At 42.1% G+C, this 19,215-nt stretch overlaps 1 protein-coding gene across 1 annotated transcript in view; it reads right to left on the bottom strand.

The window, feature by feature from the left end:
• ANTXR2 (ANTXR cell adhesion molecule 2) overlaps window positions 1–15,927 on the bottom strand; it is a 159,027-nt gene extending 143,100 nt beyond the window's left edge. The window contains exons 1-3 of the mRNA XM_039325163.1: window positions 15,417–15,927; window positions 5,352–5,423; window positions 832–903 (exon numbers count right to left, since the gene is read on the bottom strand). Of these exons, the coding sequence (XP_039181097.1) occupies window positions 832–903; window positions 5,352–5,423; window positions 15,417–15,547 (275 nt within the window). The 5' untranslated portion in view covers window positions 15,548–15,927. The remainder of the gene's footprint in view (window positions 1–831; window positions 904–5,351; window positions 5,424–15,416) is intronic.
• Between the last annotated feature and the right edge of the window lie 3,288 nt (window positions 15,928–19,215).

Below are 19,215 nucleotides of genomic sequence, written 5' to 3'. Positions count from 1 at the left end.
TTGTGGACTTCAACTCCCAGAATTCCTCAGCCAGCATGCCTAGCTGAGGAATTCTGGGAGTTGAAGTCCACGTTTGAAGGCCCCTGCTCTAGAGGGCATATCAGAGTTTTCCAAATGCTTCCCAACTTTTTCCTAACAATAGCAGTAGCAATTAGGCTTATCTACTGCTTCACAGTGCTTTACAGCCCTCTCTGAGCGGTTTACAGAATCAGCATCTTGCCCCCCAACAATCTGGGTCCTCATTTTACTGACTTCGGAAGGATGGAAGGCTCAGTCAACCTTGAGTCAGTCAGGATCAAACTGTTGGCAGTGGGCAGAGTCAGCCTGCAATACTGCATTCTAACTACTGCGCCACCATGACAACCTTTATAACAGGCCACTAGAATGAAGTGAGAAAGCAGACTTGTGGTCTGGATCTAAAAGTTGTCCGTTTTGGATCTGGGGGTTTTATTCTTTTAATCAAAGGCTGTATTTGATGTCTGAGTGGCACCTTAGAGTCTACACCCCAAAAAGTAATGGACTTGACTGTCTTGCTTAGCAATGGAATTTTTGGGCTCAGTTGTGGTCCTAAATCAAGGACTACCTATATATGATTCTGAGCCAGAGGATTTGCATCTGATTTTAAATGCCCTTAAGGAGATATTCAAAACAGCAATTCAACACGACCATTCATATGTCAGGAAAACAGATAATCACCAAGAGGCCCTGAATCAGATCTAACGCTACTTATCCAATTATTATAATTGCGTAATTTTAATTGCTGGAAATGTTCGCAGTTCTGTTGGTTTTAAAAAAAATATTTTAAAACGGGCAATGCCGACATTTACTTACCTATCTTGTGTTAATGGCAGAACCACAGTTGCTTGCATGGAAAACACTATGAAGGATATTCTCATCCGAGGGCTTTTAAAGATAAGAAAGAAAAACATTAACCTCAGACATATAAGCCAGAACATTTCAAGGATTCTTTAATTTCTTCAATGACAGCTGAACACACAGAGAACTATGTAATATCCAGCATATAACATGTTGGTCGCCAATTGTATATTTCACCTAAGAGCTTTATCCTGAAAACAGAATAAACACTGTTAGATTTGGTGCTACTCTCTAAGCTTGGTTGTTTGCTTGCAGACATTTCATTAGTCAACTGATGATGTTACCTAGTTGGGTAGTGAAATGTCTGTAAGTAACCAGCTCAGAGAACACAGAAGCTGCACAATTCAGTCCTCAGTTACAGATATTCTCTTATATTGGATCTGCTTGATTTTGCTCAATTCACATTCTGGATCAAACAAACCATAGTTCTCAGTAATCCAGCTGTTGTTTTCCCTTTTGAGAGTTTAGACCATTGTGTTTGTGTCTATTCAGTTTTGGCCCATAGAAGAAATTATGGGACAAATCAAAGCACTAAAATTGCTTTTTTGACTGCAGTCCATTGGTAGGAAATGATGAGGTATAATCTGCACATTTGAGACAAAAAACTGGAATGAAAGTGTTTTCCACTCAAAGGCCAAACTGAACAGGCTCCAATCCTTATAACAATGTCCAAAACAAAGTTGTCCATGATTGTAAAACCTGAGGGGATATTAGAACATAGAATAATAGAGTTGGAAGGGATTTTGGAGGTCTTCTAGTCCAACTCCCTGATCAAGCAGGAGACCCTATACCATTTCAGACAAATGGTGGTCTAATCTCTTCTTGAAAACCTCCAGAAATGAAACATCCACAACTTCCTGAGGCAAACCATTCCACTGATTAATTGTCCTCGCTGTCAGGAAATTTCTCCTTAGTTCTAGATTGGGTCTCTTTTTAATGATCTTCCACTCATTACTTCTTGTCCTGCTCTCAGATGTTTTGGAGAAAAATGTTGACTTTTCTCTGTAACAGCCCCTCAAGTACTGGAAGGGGGTTATCATATCACCCCCAATTCTTCTTTTCATTAAGACTATACATACCTAGTTCCCACAATCATTCATCATATGGGTTTAGCCTCCAGTCCTTATCATGTTTGTTATTGTTCTCTGTGCTCTTTCTAGGATCTCAACATCTTTGGGTATCATAGTGACCAGAACTGGACACAGTATTACAAACGTGGCCTCACTAGTGCTGATCTTTGATCTCTTGAAATCCTATTCAACATAAAGCCATTCATTTAGTGACCGTTTGAAGTTACAACAGCACTCAAAAAAGTGATTTACAACTGGTCCTCACAATTACAAGTGCTGCAGCATCCCAATGGAGTGGAGTGGAGTGGAGTGGAGTGGAGTGGAGTGGAGTGGAGTAGAGTGGAGTAGAGTAGCGTAGCGTAGCGTAGCGTAGCGTAGCGTAGCGTAGCATAGCGTAGCATAGCATAGCATAGCATAGCATAGCATAGCATAGCATAGCATAGCATAGAATAGAATAGAATAGAATAGAATAGAATAGAATAGAATAGAATAAGAGTTGGAAGGGACCTTGGAGGTCTTCTAGTCCAACTCCCTGCTGTGTAATCCCTATGATTACACAGTCAAAATTCAGTCCCTTGGCAACCAACATGTACTTATGACAGTTGCAGCATCCTGGGATCATGTGATCACCATTTGTGACCTTCCCAGCCAGCTTCCCACAAGCAAGGTGAGTGGGAAGCCAGATTCCCTTAACCACCTCAGTGATCCACTTAACAACCATGGCTAACAAAGTTGTTAAGTGAATCATAATTGTAAAGATTGTGGGACTTGAGGGGGACTCATTTAACAACCACCTAGCTTAACAACAGAAATTCTGGTCTCAGTTATGGTTGTTAAGTCGGGGACAACTTATATATTGTTTCCCCTTGTGTAAAACACAAATAAATACATTCGGCAGAGATATAATAATAATAATTTTTATTTTGCAGTCACAGACCAAAATACAAGTGCAACAAAAGAAAACACAAGAAAAATATAATCACAAAAATTAACACCAGAAGCCTTGGCTAAGGGGAATTACAACGTTCTCCTCTAATAGTTACAGCTCTTAAAAGAAATTTAGAAACCTGAGAAGTAATATAGGAGGAGCCATCCCCTAGACAATATAAAACCAAATTACTAACATTAGAACCAGAGGGATCAATTCCAAGGAGAGGCAATAGTTTAATTATGGCTGTATTATACATGGGGCAGTATAATAAGACATGCTCCACAGTTTCAACTTCAGCCCTATCACAGGGGCATAATCGCTCACTAAACGGGAGCCTCTTGAATCGCCCGTCGAGTAGTGCTGAGAGCAAGACATTGAAACGGGCTAGGGAAAAGACTCTTCTATACTTGGGGATGGTTAGAGTATAGAAATAAAAGGCCATCCTCAATCCATAATTATTAGAATGGCTAAAGATCAAAGGGGAGCAGGTTTTGTTGGCTCTGGCTCTTAAGTATTGCAAATTTATGTCCACAAGCCGTTGGACTATCCTAAACTGGGTGTCCTTGAGACCATAATTTCCCAGAGCATCCTTCGTAAAACCTAACAAGTGGAGTTTCTTCGTCAGCTCCCTCTCCCAACGAGAAGTATGAGAGTCAGTAAAGGCAGAGATATATTTTTCCTAGAAATTGTGAAGGATCACCTCAGAGCTGCCTTTGTACAATGCATATGTCCTACAATTTGCATGAGGGCGTAGGGTCATGTTACAGTGCAGGAAGGTCCAGAAAGACCACATCAAGCATCTTGTCATGAAATATGAAGCAGAGACCATTATCACACAAAGCGGGCTGTTTTGTGTCCGCTGGTTATTATTTAATCTGAGGGAGCCATCTCAAGCATTTTCCTCAGTAGATTTTTCTTTGTCTAAAGATAGACCACATCATTGCCGAATCCTTTTTTTTTTTAAAACCCTTTTGTATGTTTGACTTTTTTTTTTTAATCCCACCATCAAGGAATTCCATTCTGGGAGAAATTCATAAGCATACGTTCCCATTGTTTTTTAAATATCCTCACTGCAGGTTTGAAGCTCTTAAAAAGAAATCAAACGTGTGTTATGTTGTAACTTCAGGCCTTCGCCGTTCAGGCCCAGAAAAAAAAAAATGGAGAACAGATGTACAACTCGTACTGGAGTGATCTAATTCTTATAATGAAACCTGCTCAGAATTTTCACCATATGCTGCACCGAACAGCATTTGTCAACCATGGAACAGTCTCCTTTTCCCTTAAGAGAGAAAAGGAGTGGAGGGACAACGAAAAGAAGCCTCTAAAAGCTGTTAAGAATTATTCAACCAATGATTTCACCAATTCGTTTTTGTTCCAGTCAGTTTAGAAATGAAAGGGTGGAGTTCTTGTCAAAATGAAGAGTGACCAAAAGGCTTAGGAATGGGCAATCAGATCATTTTTGGAAGGAATAAACATCTCTACTGCCAGTAACTGAAATTCCAGATCCCATGGCTTCTACCAATTACTCTTTTTATTAACTTACATTATCCCAGGAAAGAGAATCCAATCAGATTTCTTTCCCTATTCTATAGAGGCCTTGTCTTCTGCCCTATGAAGATGGATGCGCTGCAATTAAGATTCCTATTCCTCATGATTTTACGCTAGCTGGTCAAACACAATTGCCTAACTGTACTGTATTTTCCATAGGAAACAATTAAGTGCAGTAATGTCTATGCAATTGCTTCCAAGACTCAAAGGATCCCGTGTTTAGCAAGACTTAAGTGTAGTCTATACTTTTAAAATAATCAATTTTTGTCTGAGTAGCACAAAAGATCAAAATCATGCTGCCAAAATAAGGCAGATGTTGCATACATCTCTGTAACATCCTTGGGAAGACGTCAGAAAAATATAGAAAACAATAAATGCTTGGTGTCCAACAGCTGCTTTCCTGAAAATGTATGAAAAAGTGTGATTGTATAGTGAAAAAGAGAAGAAAAAGCAGGAAGGAAGACTAAGAAACCAAAAATCTATTTCCTGTTTTTGTTCTCCTTTTTTCACCACAAGACTGATTTAAAACAACTCATGTTTACATTCTGATAAATATTTTTTTTAATCTTAATATATTTTTAACCTCTTCCTGCCCCTCCAATTTCTTTTTGCACAGTGCCAGTTATTTTGGTCAGAATGGTATTTGATATCCTATAATGCAGGCTCAAATTCCACTCTTACTGGACATTTCTATAGATATTCTTAGTAAGTGTTGGAAATCTGATCTAAACAGATTCCAACTCTTTTTTCAACTTGACCAACAATATATACATTCTTATGTTGTTAAGAACAAGCCAGGCCCAGTTTCAAACTCATTTGCAATCTATGAAATTATTCATAGTCTCCAGGGAAAACAGAAAATTAGAGAAAATAGTTACCAGAAAAAAAAGGAAACATAGTTCTTTCTAACTCATTCGACAACTTACCTCACAAATCTTTCTGTTAGCTGCTTCACAAATTCAACAATTTCTGACCAGTGTGTTGTTACGCTCCCTGATCTACAAAAAAAAAAAAAAAAAAAATCCAAAAGTTCATTAAGTGGCAATAAACAGTCAGATTTCTTAAAATAGTTCCTTGAAACACTCTTTTCAAGTTTGATCCAGACTTTCCTGCTATAGGTAGTCCCTGAGTTACGATTGGTCACATAATGAGGGCCTGAAGTTACAACAGTCCTCACCAGGATACTTACAACCTGGATTCAAAGTTCCAGCACACACACACACACCAACTCACACACACACACCTTGAGGACACATGATCACATTTTGGATGCTCAGCAACCAGCCAACATTCACAACTGTTTATAGCATCCTGTGGTTACATTACCACAATTTACAACTCTTTTGCTAGAAACTGGTGTTGATTTCTGGTTTCTGACACAAAACCCCCATTGCAGACAACGGATTTACTTAACAACTGCTACATTCCTTTAACAACCACAATATTCATTTAATGACCACATTGATCCTTTAAAGACTGCTGCAAAAAAAGTCATAAAATCAGGCACGATCACATAGTGACCTGCTTAATGACCAGCATGAATTACAACTGTAATTTCAGGTCCAATTATGGTTGTAAGTCAAGAACTACCTACGTTATTATATTATCTAATTGTACTATTTAGAGGCGTATGTTAGTCCTCAGTTGAAAGTGATTGGTAACCATCAAATAACTATATTAATATTTGAAGTAATAAATGAACACCTCCCCAAAGGAAAACGAAATTACAGTTACAGTATCAGAACCCTACTGAATTCAGAGCGTCATCACTTATGATCCTAGGTCAAGCTGGACATCAGCAACCTGTGGTTTTATGCAGAGATGGGTCTTGTGGCCAGAGCTTTGTAATTACTGATCTAGATGATGGAATTAATGAGCTGCTTAATAAAATGTTATGATGACACAAGACTGAGAGGTTTGGTCAACACTTGGAAGACGGAACTGGGAGGAACAAGACAGGGAGAAATATGGCATTACATTAGCAAGAAAGGAATGCAGAAGACCCATACAAAATGGGGGTTTGTGACTTGGAAGCATCTAAGATGGACTTCAGTTGAGTCACCGGCAACAAGCTGAATTTGAGTTAGTAACGTGGGACAGGCTTAACCTAGTTATGAGCCATATCCAAAACAGTATTATATCAAAGATGCAAGAAGACATGATTTATCAGTAGTTCTCGACTTACAACAGTTCACTTAGTGACTGTTCAAAGTTACAACAGCACTGAAAAAGTGACTTATGACCGTTTTTCACACTTACGACCATTGCAGCTTCCCCATGGTCACATGATTTACATTCAAATGCTTGACAACTGACTCACATTTATGACGGTTGTAGCGTTCCAGGGTCATTGTGATCCCCTTCTGCGACCTTCTGATTAGCACAATCAATGGGTAAATGATGTCGGTTCCCCCCCCTCTGTTGAGAAAGGGCTGTTCAATTTTGAAAGAGGGGTCAAAGAGGCCATCTGTGTCAAAACTGAACAGCCCTCCCTCAACAGAGGGGGGGGGGAATACGACACCAACTATTTCTATTCTACAACACAGTCCTTTTAGCAGTTCCAAAAAGGCTCCACACCCATTTGCACTACTCGGGTGACCCTGGAGACACAGCTAAGCCTCCAGGTAGCTTTGCTAAAAGAATCCAAATGAACAGCTTTGTGCAAGGAGACTAAATCCTTCCATTCCCCTACCATCCAATCAGAGCTGAAGAAGCTTCTTGGATGAGAAGCGAAACATCTTCTAAGAAAAACAAGAAAGTTCAGCTGTCTTGTGAAAAAGCATCTTTGGGATAACTGCAGTGATTCGCTTAACAAATGTGGCATGAAAAGTCGTAAAATGGGGCAAAACTCACTTAATAAATTTCTCACTTAGCAATATAAATTTGGGGCTCAATTGTGGTCATCAGTTGAGCACTACCTGTATTTGGCACAGGTAAAATCGTACCTTATTTGGGGCACTGCTTTTTCAGAAGAATATTGACCGATTAAAGAGGCTGCAGAGTAAGACAATAAAGTTTAGGATTACAGTGCAAATTGAAAAAACTTGGGATTCTGAAGGAAAGAAAAGGCAAGGGGACAGGACAGCCATGTTCAGGTACATAAAGAGAAGCTATAAGGAGTGTGGTCAAGAACTTTTTCTCCATGCCCACAAAAAACAGGACCCAAAATAATGGGTATAAATTATACTCACCTAAATTTTGTTTAAATCAGGGATGTTCAACCTTGGCAACTTTAAGACGTCCTCAGCCAGCATGGCTGGCTGGGGAATGAGGAATTCTGGGAGTTGAAGTGGCTGGTTGGGGAATTCTGGGAGTTGAAGTCCATAGGCCTCAAATTTGCCAAGGTTGGACACTCCTGGTTTAAATGGAAAACTTTCTGATGGTAAAGTTTATACAACAATGGATCAATGGATGTTGGGTTCTCCATCTTTAAAGATTTTTAAGAAGAAGCTGGATAAGGATGGTTTGATTCGTCTTCCTGAGTATTGCAGGGGGATGGTCTATATCAGTGGTGGCGAACCTATGGCACGGGTGCCAGAGGCGGCACTCGGAGCCCTTTCTGTGGGCACACGTGCCATTGCCCCAGTCTTGCCTCCCCCCGTGACCCCCTCCTCTCCAACAGCCCCCCTGAAGGAGACTCGCCCTCGAGCGTGGCCCACACGGAGCAGCGCAGCCAAGGACATGGCAGCCAGACAGCATAGACAAGACTCTGTCCTCACACCCCATCATGCAGTTGATGCTGTAGGGCGCGGGCAGAGTGTGTGGCCGCCATAGCGCTGCTGGGCTGCCTGTGCGATCTGCGTGGGCCCTGGAGGCGGTGAGTGATCCTGTGGGCAGGCGGGATGGGGGATGGGGGGCAGAGCGGGGTGGGAAGGGGGGTGGAGTGGGGCGGGGCCAGTTTTTGGGCACTCGGTCTCTAAAAGGTTCGCCATCACTGGTCTATATATTCATCATCCTTTCCAACTCTATAATTCTACCATTTTAAAGTGTCGTTAGGGAACTGATGATGCCTCACCCTGAACCAAATCAATCCCAGCGGTTTCATGTGGATGTTAAAAAGAAAGTGTGACATAAAGCTGAAAAAAAAACCATAAGGAAGAATTCCCCAGTCTGATTCCCCTCCCCCTAAAATGATTGACACCTCTTGCTTTGAAAAGAATGGGGCTATTGAAAATAGTGCCTCTAATTCTTGCAATGGCTTAGAAAGATATTATAATTAAGGGTATTGAACAGCGTGGAGAAATGAAGTAAAACCAAGAGGAGTGTACTCCTTCTACCAATTTCCCACAAAGGTCACCCACAAAAACCAGCAATACTATTTCTGTTCCATGCCCAGACCGAATGCTGATATTAAACGGAAAGGGACAATTCACCACAACCAATTCACCATGGGATAATTCACGGCCAATTCACAGTGGGACAACTTGCCACGGGACAATTTCATTTAAAACAATTAAAAATTGTTTTCATTTTTGTCGTTCACATTTCATTTTCTCCCTCCTTTGGCATTCTTTCTTTAATGATTCCGTTTCACCATTTCTTCAAAATTATGTCACTTTCGTTGCACAGCAAGATGTCCCCCGACGAGTTGGCCAGGGCGAATTGTCCCATGGCAGGTTGGCTGTAGCAAGTTGCCCACGGCGATGCGATGAGATGGCCCTGGAAAATTGTCCTAGGTCAGGGGTAGGCAGCCTTGGCTCTTTTATGACTCGTGGACTTCAACTCCCAGAATTCCTGAACCAGCCATGCTGAGGAGAAAGGGAGAGTTTCCAAGCTGAGCCATGCTGGCTCAGGAATTCTGGGAGTCCACAAGTCATAAAAAGCCAAGGTTGCCTACCCATCCCAGACCCAATTTTAAAAGTGTATTTAAAAGGACTCAGCTAATCTCGTCTTCTATGACATTCTGTAACTGAATTCCCACCATCTCCCAATATGCTTTCCTAAAAAGGGAAGGTTAGAAGCAGGCAGACAGATATCCAAAATAGGTGAATTCAAAGAACAGGGCACAATGACTCCTACAACGGAACCAACATGTCCTTGTCCACCAAAGAGGCATTAAGAGAAAGAGAGGAAAGCCAGTTTGGTATAGTGGTTAAGACACCAGACTAGAAAGAGGGAGAGTATGAGTTCTAAAAGATGTTGAGATCTTGGAAAAAGTTCGGAAAAGAGCAACTAAAATGATCCAAGACACGGAGACTAAAACATACGAAGAATGGCTGCGTGACTTGGGTTTGGCTAGTCTAAAGAAAAGAAGAAATAGGGGAGACATGATAACAGTATTCCAATATTTGAGAGGCTGCCACAAAGAAGAGGGGGTCAAGTTATTCTCCAAAGCACCAGAGGGCAGGGCAAGAAACAATGGTTGGAAACTGACCAAAGAGAGAAGCAACCTGGAATTAAGGAGAAAGTTCCTAACAGTGAGGACAATTAACCAGTGGAACAGCTTGCCATCAGAAATCGTGGGCGCTCCATCACTGGAGGTTTTTAAGAAGAGACTGAACAGACACTTGTCTAAGATGGTATATAATTTCTCCTGCTTGAGCGGGGGGTTGGTCTAGAAGACCTCCAAGGTCCCTTCCAGATCTATTCTATTCTATTCTCTCTCTCAGCTGTGCCTACCTCACAGGGTTGTTGTTGTGGAGGAAACAGGAAGAGGAAGATGTGTTGGATATTTTCAACACCTTCAATTACATGTAAAAACAATAAAGGCAGGATGCAAATAAATAAATAAATATCCCCTTCCCATCTTCCCGTGGGCTAACCAAAGAACTGGGAAGGGCGTGGACCTAAATCACAAATGGTAGGGTTTATGCTAGAAAATTCCTTATTCACTTCAATTGAATCCACAAAACAAAATAAATTCCTGTTTACATTACAAGTCACCTTATCACAGTACCGTACATGTACAAGCAATGGGTGTTCACATAGTATATTTCTCTCACTTGTTTCATTATTATTTGGGCTGATATTCAAGATCCTCCTTTGGCAAGGCAAACATCAGCTAAAAATACCTGCAACCACTTTCAAACTTACAAGTGATCGAAGATGAAAACTGTCGACAACTATTGTTATCTCACTAAGGGACAAAACAGTGATGTTGCCAAAAAGGACTATGGTCTCTATGTATCTTGTGTGCTTGCTGCCTTTTTTAAGATAAGAAAAATCTTTCTTTTAGAATCAGAGCTCTCTGTATGTGCTGGAGATCAAAGAGAATCAGAGACTGGAAAGCAAGTCAGCCCTTTGCAGGATTGGGTAATAATAATAATGATGATGATGATGATGATGACAATGACGATGATGACAACGATAATCTGGACAGTGGATATGGATTGCCTGGAGACAGCAGAAGAGAAAGAACTGGAGAAGATAACAAAATACGAAGACCTACAAATAGAAATAGAATGACTATGGCAAAGGCAAGCAAGGGTAGTACCAATAGTAATAGGCACCTTGGGTGCAATCCCAAAACAAATGGAGCACCACTTGAACACCATTGGCATTGACAAATTTGCCATTAGTCAATTGCAAAAGGCTGCCTTACTAGGAACTGCTTCCATCCTGCAACGATATCTGTAATACCATCTAATCAAACATCCACATCTTGGTAAGGACTCGATAGGTAGACAAAAATGCCAAATCCAATCTGAACATCTGACTGTGCGATGATCAATAATGATGATGATGATGATGATGATGTTGATGATGATGATGATGGAAGGGACCTTGGAGGTCTTCTAGTCCAACCCACTGCTCAGGCAGGAAACCCTATATCATTTCAGACAAATGTTTGTCCAGCCTCTTCTTAAAAACTTCCAGTGTTGGAGCATTCACAACTTCTGGAGGCAGGTTGTTCCACTAGTTAGTTGTTCTAAGTGCTAGGAAATTTCTCCTTAGTTCTAGGTTGCTTCTCTCCTTGATTAGTTTCCATCCATATTTAAAGAGAGAATATCCACATGAGGCTGTCAGATGGTTTTATCAAGATAGTCCTTGAGATACAGAGAGTCCTCGACTTACAATCATTCATTTAGTTACCATTCAAAGTTACAAAAGCACTGAAAAAAGTGACTTATTACCGTTTTTCACACTGAGGAAAGGGCGAAAAGTTGCAGTTTCCCCATGGTCATGTGATCAAAATTTGGATGCTTGGTGACTGGCTCTTATTTATGACAGTTTCACTGACCTAGGGTCATGTGATCCTCTTTTGGGACCTTCTGACCAGCAAAGTCAGTAGGGAAGCCAGACTCACTTAACAACTGTGTTACTAACTCAACAAAGCAGTGGTTCCCTTAACAACCGTGGCAAGAAAGGTCGTAAAATGGGGCAAAACTCACTTAACAAATGTCTCGCTTAGCCACGGAAATTTTAGGCACAATTGTGGTTGCACGTCAAGGACTATCTGTACGCCACAGAGATACTGAGTGAAGTTCACTATTGGGTTAATATAGCCCCACTCTGGCACTGGAGACAGAATTTTTGGAAGCTGCTTGTGCAATTTTTTTTTTTTATTGCTGTTCTTTGGGCAACATTTCGTTAGAGAAAATACAACTGCTTAGCTAACTTTTTTCCTTGAAAGGCATCTCACTGTAAAGCACTATATTTGCCCTTTATGAAATCTCTTGTTTTACTACACACCCTTGAGCACCTAATTCCCATGCGTTGCTTTTATAACTCTCCTGATATACCAGCTCTTTCTTCCATATAATACAGCTAAGTGGGCACGTTTTAAAGGGCATTTTTGTTTTGTTTCTTTCAACAGACATTTTTTTTCCTCGCATAAAAAGTCATAAAAAGTCTCTATACATTAGTAGCCAAAATTGTGGAAACCTTTTGGGAAAAGTGTATTTTTGAGATTTGATGGCTAATGACACCACTTTTCTTTGGAGTAGTACCATAAAACTATATATCAAAGGAAAGATAATTTAACCAAGAATGTAATGCAACAAAGTTTGTTCAATTATCTGTACTGTATTCTATGAAATGTTATAGCCAAAGAACCAGAAAAAGGAAGCACAATTTGCTTAGGCTGATATCAGGCAGCTTTCCTTCCTCTGATTGTAGCCAATGAGCATGAGTATTTAGAGAGCCAATCAGGTGTCATCTTGTTTTGGCAATGAGCCAATCAGATCACAGTAGAGTTCAATTATAGATGTCATGTATTGAAGCTGAGAGGAGGACATTGGTCATGTGGTTATGTGATTGCTGTCAAGTTGGTTGGGTTTTTTTGTGTTCTTTCATTTAGTAAGCTTGTAAAATGTAATAAAATTAAAGTAATGGTGCAAAGAGTTGACTGGTTGCCCAGAAAGCAATGTAAAATAGTATTATTAAGTGAAGAAGGCTACAATTATAAAGAAATTAGAAGAAAAATGGGTGGAAACTTAACCAAAGATGGCATTTCTACTGTACACTTTTCCCAAAAGGTTTCCACAATTTTGGCCACTACTGTACGTATCCCAGGATAATGTTGTAGGATCCAATCTGGCCACTACTGTATTTCTGTCTTTAACACACAACATACCACATCGACTTTAGCTTCCCACCATGATTGCAGCAATTGCAATCATCCAATCCACATTCCCTGTTCAATGTGCCCATCTTGGTCTCTGATACACTAATTTTTGTATACATATACAGCCTTGCATCATACAGATAGTCCTTGACTTATGACCGCAACTGGGATGAAAATTTCCATTGCTAAGCCAGGCAGTTGTTAAGTGAGTCGCATTCAGTTTCAAAACCTTTTTGCCACTGTTGTTAAGCAGATCACGGCAGTGATTATATGAATCATCCATTCATTAGGGAAATTTGGCTTCCCTTATAGCCTTTGCTTGTTGGGAACTGGCTAGGAAAGTTGCAAACAGCAATCGCATGACTTTGGGATGCTGCAACTCTCATAAACACCTGTCATTTGCCGAGCACCTGAATTTTGATCACGTATCCATGGGGATACTACAGTCGTCATAAGTGCGAGACCAGTCATAAGTCATTTTTTCCCACTACTGTAACTTTGAACAGTGGCTAAATGAATGGTTGTAAGTCAAGGATGATACCACTCTAATGGCAGAAAGTGAAGAGGAATTAAAGAGCCTCTTGATGCGGGTGAAGAAGGAGAGTGCAGAAGTTGGCTTGAAACTCAACATTAAGAAAACCAAGATCATGGCATCCGGCCCTCTCAATCCCTGAGAAATAGATGGGAAAGAAATGGAGGTAGTGACAGATTTTATCTTCCTGGGCTCCAAGATCACCACAGATGGGGAAATTAAAAGACGCTTGCTCCTGGGGAGGAAAGCTATGGCAAATCTAGACAGCATACTAAAAAGCAGAGACATCACCCTGCCAACAAAAGTGCGTATAGTCCAGGCCATGGTTTTCCCAGTTGCAATGTACAGCTGTGAAAGTTGGACCATAAGAAAGGCTGAGCACAAAAGAATTGAGGCCTTTGAACTATGGTGCTGGAGAAGACTCCTGCAAGTCCCTTGGACTGCAAGGTGATCAAACCGGTCAGTCCTAGAGGAGATCAACCCTGACTGCTCTTTAGAAGGCCAGATCCTGAAGTTGAAACTCAAATACTTTGGCCACCTAATGAGAAGGAAGGACTCCCTGGAGAAGTGCCTAATGCGGGGAAAGATTGAGGGCAAGAGAAGAATGGGACGACAGAGAATGAGGTGGCTGGATGGAGTCACTGAAGCAGTAGGCGTGAGCTTAAATGGACTCCAGAAGATGGTAGAGGACAGGAAGGCTTGGAGGAATGTTATTCATGGGGTCGCGATGGGTTGGACACAACTTCGCAACTAACAACAACAAAGTCAAGGACTATCTGTACATCCTACCAAACAGCCTCTGTCAAATCACTCAAGTTCTTATTCGCTGCATATAAAAGAACAAGCACAATCACATCCCAATTAAGAGACCTCTTCTCTCTTCTCAAGGACTTGTCTACATAATAATCACATTAAGGAACAAAGGGAACATCCCAACCGCCCCTCTTACATCCACTATGCCTGTTGACAAAGCATGTCATTTACACAGGCTTCATCTCTATCAGATACTGCTCTTCTCTCCTTCAGCAACTAGCTTTCCAGCTCCGTATTCTTGCAAATTCAAGTCTTTTCCCCTGACTCTTTGACTTACAACAGTTTGTTTAGTGATTGTTCAAAGTTACAACGGCTCTGAAAAAAATGTGACTTACGACCGCTGCTCAGTTACGTCTTTTGCAGCATCCTCCACAATCACATGGTTAAAATTCAGATTCTTGGAAAACCGGTTCATATTTATGACCGTTGTGGTGTCCCAGGGTCACGTCATGTTTCCCTTTTGCAAACTTCTGACCCGCAAAAAAAATCAGTGGGGAAGCCAGATTCGCTTAACAACCAGGGGGTAACTAACTTGTCAACTGCAGGGGGGTTCACTGAACCACTGGGTCAAGAAAGGTCGTAAAATGTGGGCAAAGCTCGCTTAACACACGCCTCACTTAACCGCAGAAACGTTGGGCTCGATTGCGGTCGTAAGTGGAGGACCAGCTCGACTTCGCTGCAAGGAAACTTTCTCCTCCTCCCTTCCACGCCAAGCACAACCGGAGCGCTGCAAACTTTTCTTTTACCCTTCGCGCTTGAACAACACAAACACGCTTTAGAATTGTGCCTCTTCTCAAGTAGAAGTTCGGGGAGTGCATAAAAGGGGGGCATGCAGAGTCTTCCCTGGAACAGCTGCAACACACACACACACACACACACACACACACACACACACACACACACACACACACACAAAACACCGGGCCCCAAGGCCGTTTCCAAACGACCCGTGCCCGGGAAATCTTGCACGGGGGGGGGGGGAGTGGATTTGTTTTCTCTCTCTCCCACCGAATTGCCAAGCGTGTGTCACAAGATCGCAGCGGAGTAAAACGGTGCAATCCTCTCTCCACAGAGAGAGAGAGAAGGGGGACCCCGGACTCCCGCCAACGCATCCTCCTCGCTCCCCGCTTTTCCACTCACTTGTCCAGCACGAAGTAGAGGTCGAAAGCGGACCCGCAGGACGGCTCCTCTTCAGCGAGAGTCCGAGGCCGCGGGAGGAGGAGAAGAACGAGCAGAGCGCAAAGCAGCGCGGTCCGGCCCAGCCGATCCATGGAGCCACCGCCGCCGATCTCCGGCCGAGGGTCTTTGCTACAAAGCGGCAGGGAAAGGCGCCTTCGGCGGCCGAGCGAGCGGAGGCGGAGGGCCGCGAACCTCCGTTGGCAACTCCTTCCGACGATCGGGGTTGGGGGGGGGGGTGGAAGGACTGTAGCTCGGGGCGCTCCGCGTTCCCCCCTTCGCCGGCGCTGCTCTTCCACCAAGTGTCCCCGGCGGGTTAACCTTCTCCAAAAGAAAGAAGGGAGCAACTTCTGCGTTGCTTTGTCCACGCCTTCGGAGGCTGGGCCCTCTCTCTCTTTCCCCTCTCTTCCTTTTTTGTCTCTTGGCAGTTCTGCCCTTTTTGAAGCCCGCGCGCGTTCAACTCGCTTCGCCCTTCCTGACGACCATCTGTTTACAGAGCCGGGCTTCCCAACTTTGCCCTTGGTTTCCTCGCTTGGGAAACCCTGCAGTTCAGCAGGGAGGTTGCCCGTAGAGGTAGTCCTTGCCTTACAACCGCAACTGAGCCCGAATGATCTGTTGCTAAGTGAGACATTTGTTAAGTGAGTTTTTGCAACCATTTTATACCACCCGGCTTGCCGCAGTTGTTAAGTGAACCGCTGCGATTGTGAACCGCTTTTCTCCAGACTAGCCGTACCCAGTTCCTGACACCGTTGTTCGTATGTTAAACGCCTGGAAACTAAAACATACGCCACTGGGTATGGCTAGAGAGCAAAGAAGGACTAGGGCACGGGTCTTCAAACTTGGCCCTTTTATGATTTGTGGACTTCAACTCCCAGAATTCCTCAGCCAGCGTGCCTGGCTGAGGAATTCTGGGAGTTGAAGTCCACAAGTCATAAAAGGGCCAAGCTTGAAGACCCCTGTGTACTAGGGGGACAAGATAGCAGTATTTCAGTATTTGAGGGCCTGCCACAAAGAAGAGGGGGGTCAACTTATTTTTCAAAGCCCAGAGGGCAGGACAAGAAACAATGGATGGAAACTAATCAAGGAGAGAAGCAACCTGGAATTAAGGAGAAACTTCCTAATAATGAGAACAATTAACCAATGGAACGGCTTTGCCTCCAGAAGTTGTGAATGCTCCATCACTGTAGGTTCAAGAAGAGATTGGACAACCACTTCTCTCAAATGGTACAGGGTCTCCTGCTTGAGCAGGGGGTTGGACTAGATGATCTCCAAGGTCCCTCCCTGCTCTGTTCTGATTGATTAAGCTAGTAGTTACAGTAGTAACCAAAACTGTGGAAACCTTTTGGGAAAAGTGTATTTTTGAGATTTAATGGCTAATAACATCATTTTGTTTTTGGAGTAATACCATAAACTTATATATCAAAGGAAAGATAATTTAATCAGGAATGTAATGCAACAAAGGTGGTTCAATTATCTGTACTGTATTCTATAAAAAGTTATAGCCAAAGAACCAGAAAAAGGAAACACAACTTGCTTAGGTTGATATCAGGTAGCTTTCCTTCCTCTGATTGTAACCAATGAGCATGAGTGTTTAGAGAGCCAATCAGGTGTCATCTTGTTTTGGCAATGAGCCAATCAGATCACACTAGTATTCAGTTATTGATGTCATGTATTGAAGCTGAGAGGAGGACATTTGTCAGTGTGTTATGTGATTGCTATCAAATCGGTTAAGTTTTTTTGTGTTCTTTCATTTAGTGAGCTTGTAAAACGTAATAAAATTAAAGTAATGGTGCAAAGAGTTGACTGGTTGCCCAGAAAGCGATGCAAAATAGTATTATTATTTTACAAGGCTACAGTTATAAAGAAATTAGAAGAAAAATTGGTGGTAACTTAACCAAAGGTGGCATTGCTACTGTACACTTTTCCCAATTTTGGCCACTACTGTAAGTGAATCTGGCTTCCCCATTGACTTTGCTAGTCAGAAGTTTGCAAAAGGGCATCATATGACCCCGGGACATTGCAACCGTCATAAATACGAGCCAATTGCCAAGCGTCCGAATTTTGATCATGTGAACATGGGGATGTTGCAAGAGCAGTCATAGGTGTGAAAAATGGTCCTAAGTCACTTTTTACAGTGCCGTTGTAACTTCCAATGGTCACTAAATGAATGCTTGTATATCTGTAATTCAGGGCTGAGGCTCCCTTGCTGGCATGCCCCTTTCCAGAAGGTGTGTGTGTGTGTTGTTGTGGGTTTTCTGCCTTTGTTTCAGTGTGATACCTGAGTCTCACCTAGGAAAGCCTCTCTAGTTTTCTTGGCAATATGTTCAGAAGGGTTTGTCCTTGCCTAACAAGGAGGGACTGCAGAGTCCCAAGTCCAGTGTAAGAACAAATACAATATTAAAACATCCACAGTGCACAAGCTGAATACTGCACAAAGTCATGGTGGCAATAGGGAATCTGTTCCTAAAAGAGTGTTTGCTACCTTAAACCAACACTGGACAACAGTCTGTAGACGCAATAAGGGAGAAGAGACATTTCACCTTCCTGACCACTATGGTGTAAACCAGGTGTGTTTAAACCTGGGCCATTTTAAGACCTGTGGACTTCAATTCCCAGAATTCCCCAGCCAGTTTTGGAGCCCACTGACCTGGATGCAGGTAGCCTTTGACTTACAACCATTTCTTTAGTGACTATTTAAAGTTACAACAGCACTGAAAAAAGTGACTTATGGCCATTTTTCACCCTTATGACTGTTGCAGCATCCCCATGGTCACATGATCAAAATTGTGGCACTTGGCAACTGGAATGTTAATGACAGTTGTATTTTCCTGCAGTCACGTGATCATCATTCATAACCTTCTCAGCTGGCTTCTGACAAGCAGAGTGAATGGGGGAAGCCAGATTTGCTTAACAACCTCAGGGTTCACTTAACAACGGTGGTGTTTTACTTAACTGTGGCAAAAATAGGATGTAAAATGCCGTGCAGCTCAACTGCCTTGCTTAGCAATGGAAATTTTGGACTCAACTCTGATCGTAAGTCAAGGACTATGGGTAGTCCTCAATTGCAACAGTTTATTGACGTTCAAAGTTACAACGGCCCTGAGAAAAGAAAAGAAAAAAGAAAAAAAAACAGTCTCATTATGATAGAATTTGAAGTGGAATTAAATTATGGGAGATTCAAAACAGACTCCAGAAAAGTACAGAAGTCGCACAGTACATAATTACTTTATGGAACTTGCTAGTTAGAATATAGTGGTTGCCTACATTAATAAACACAGTCAATTTTTGCCCCTGATATATGCACATTTTAAAACGGCATTTTTATTTACCCAGAAATTCACCGTCAGCGAAGTACATAACAGAATCAATGTGTCATATCAAGAAATGGCATGGTTCCCATGTGGAGGAAAAATGTCTTCTTTGATGGAAGAAAAGTGATCTGTACATGCAGCAGCTATTCAGAGTTACACAACTTAATCCAATAGGCAGTTTTATTAAATGGATTTTTATATCAGCTCTTGAGTATCAATCGCTTAAATCTGTAATTCATTTAGTATTTCTTATCCCAGTTCCACCTGATTCGTTTGATGGCTACATTATAATACAGGCTGCTTAAAACCTCTATCTACATATCTATGCATCTATCTATCCATCCATCTGTCTATCTCAGCGGTTCTCAACCTATGGGTCGCAACCCCATTTGGGGTCGATCGACCATTTTTCGGGGGTCGCCAAAGAAGGCGATCTGCCATTTTCTCCCCTC

This window comes from Crotalus tigris, unplaced genomic scaffold, assembly GCF_016545835.1.
Source record: "Crotalus tigris isolate CLP2741 ecotype Arizona unplaced genomic scaffold, ASM1654583v1 scf7180000024318.704991, whole genome shotgun sequence".
Lineage (NCBI taxonomy): Eukaryota > Metazoa > Chordata > Lepidosauria > Squamata > Viperidae > Crotalus > Crotalus tigris.
Note: the sequence above shows the minus strand (reverse complement) of the source record. Positions and strands in the feature narration are given on the sequence as shown.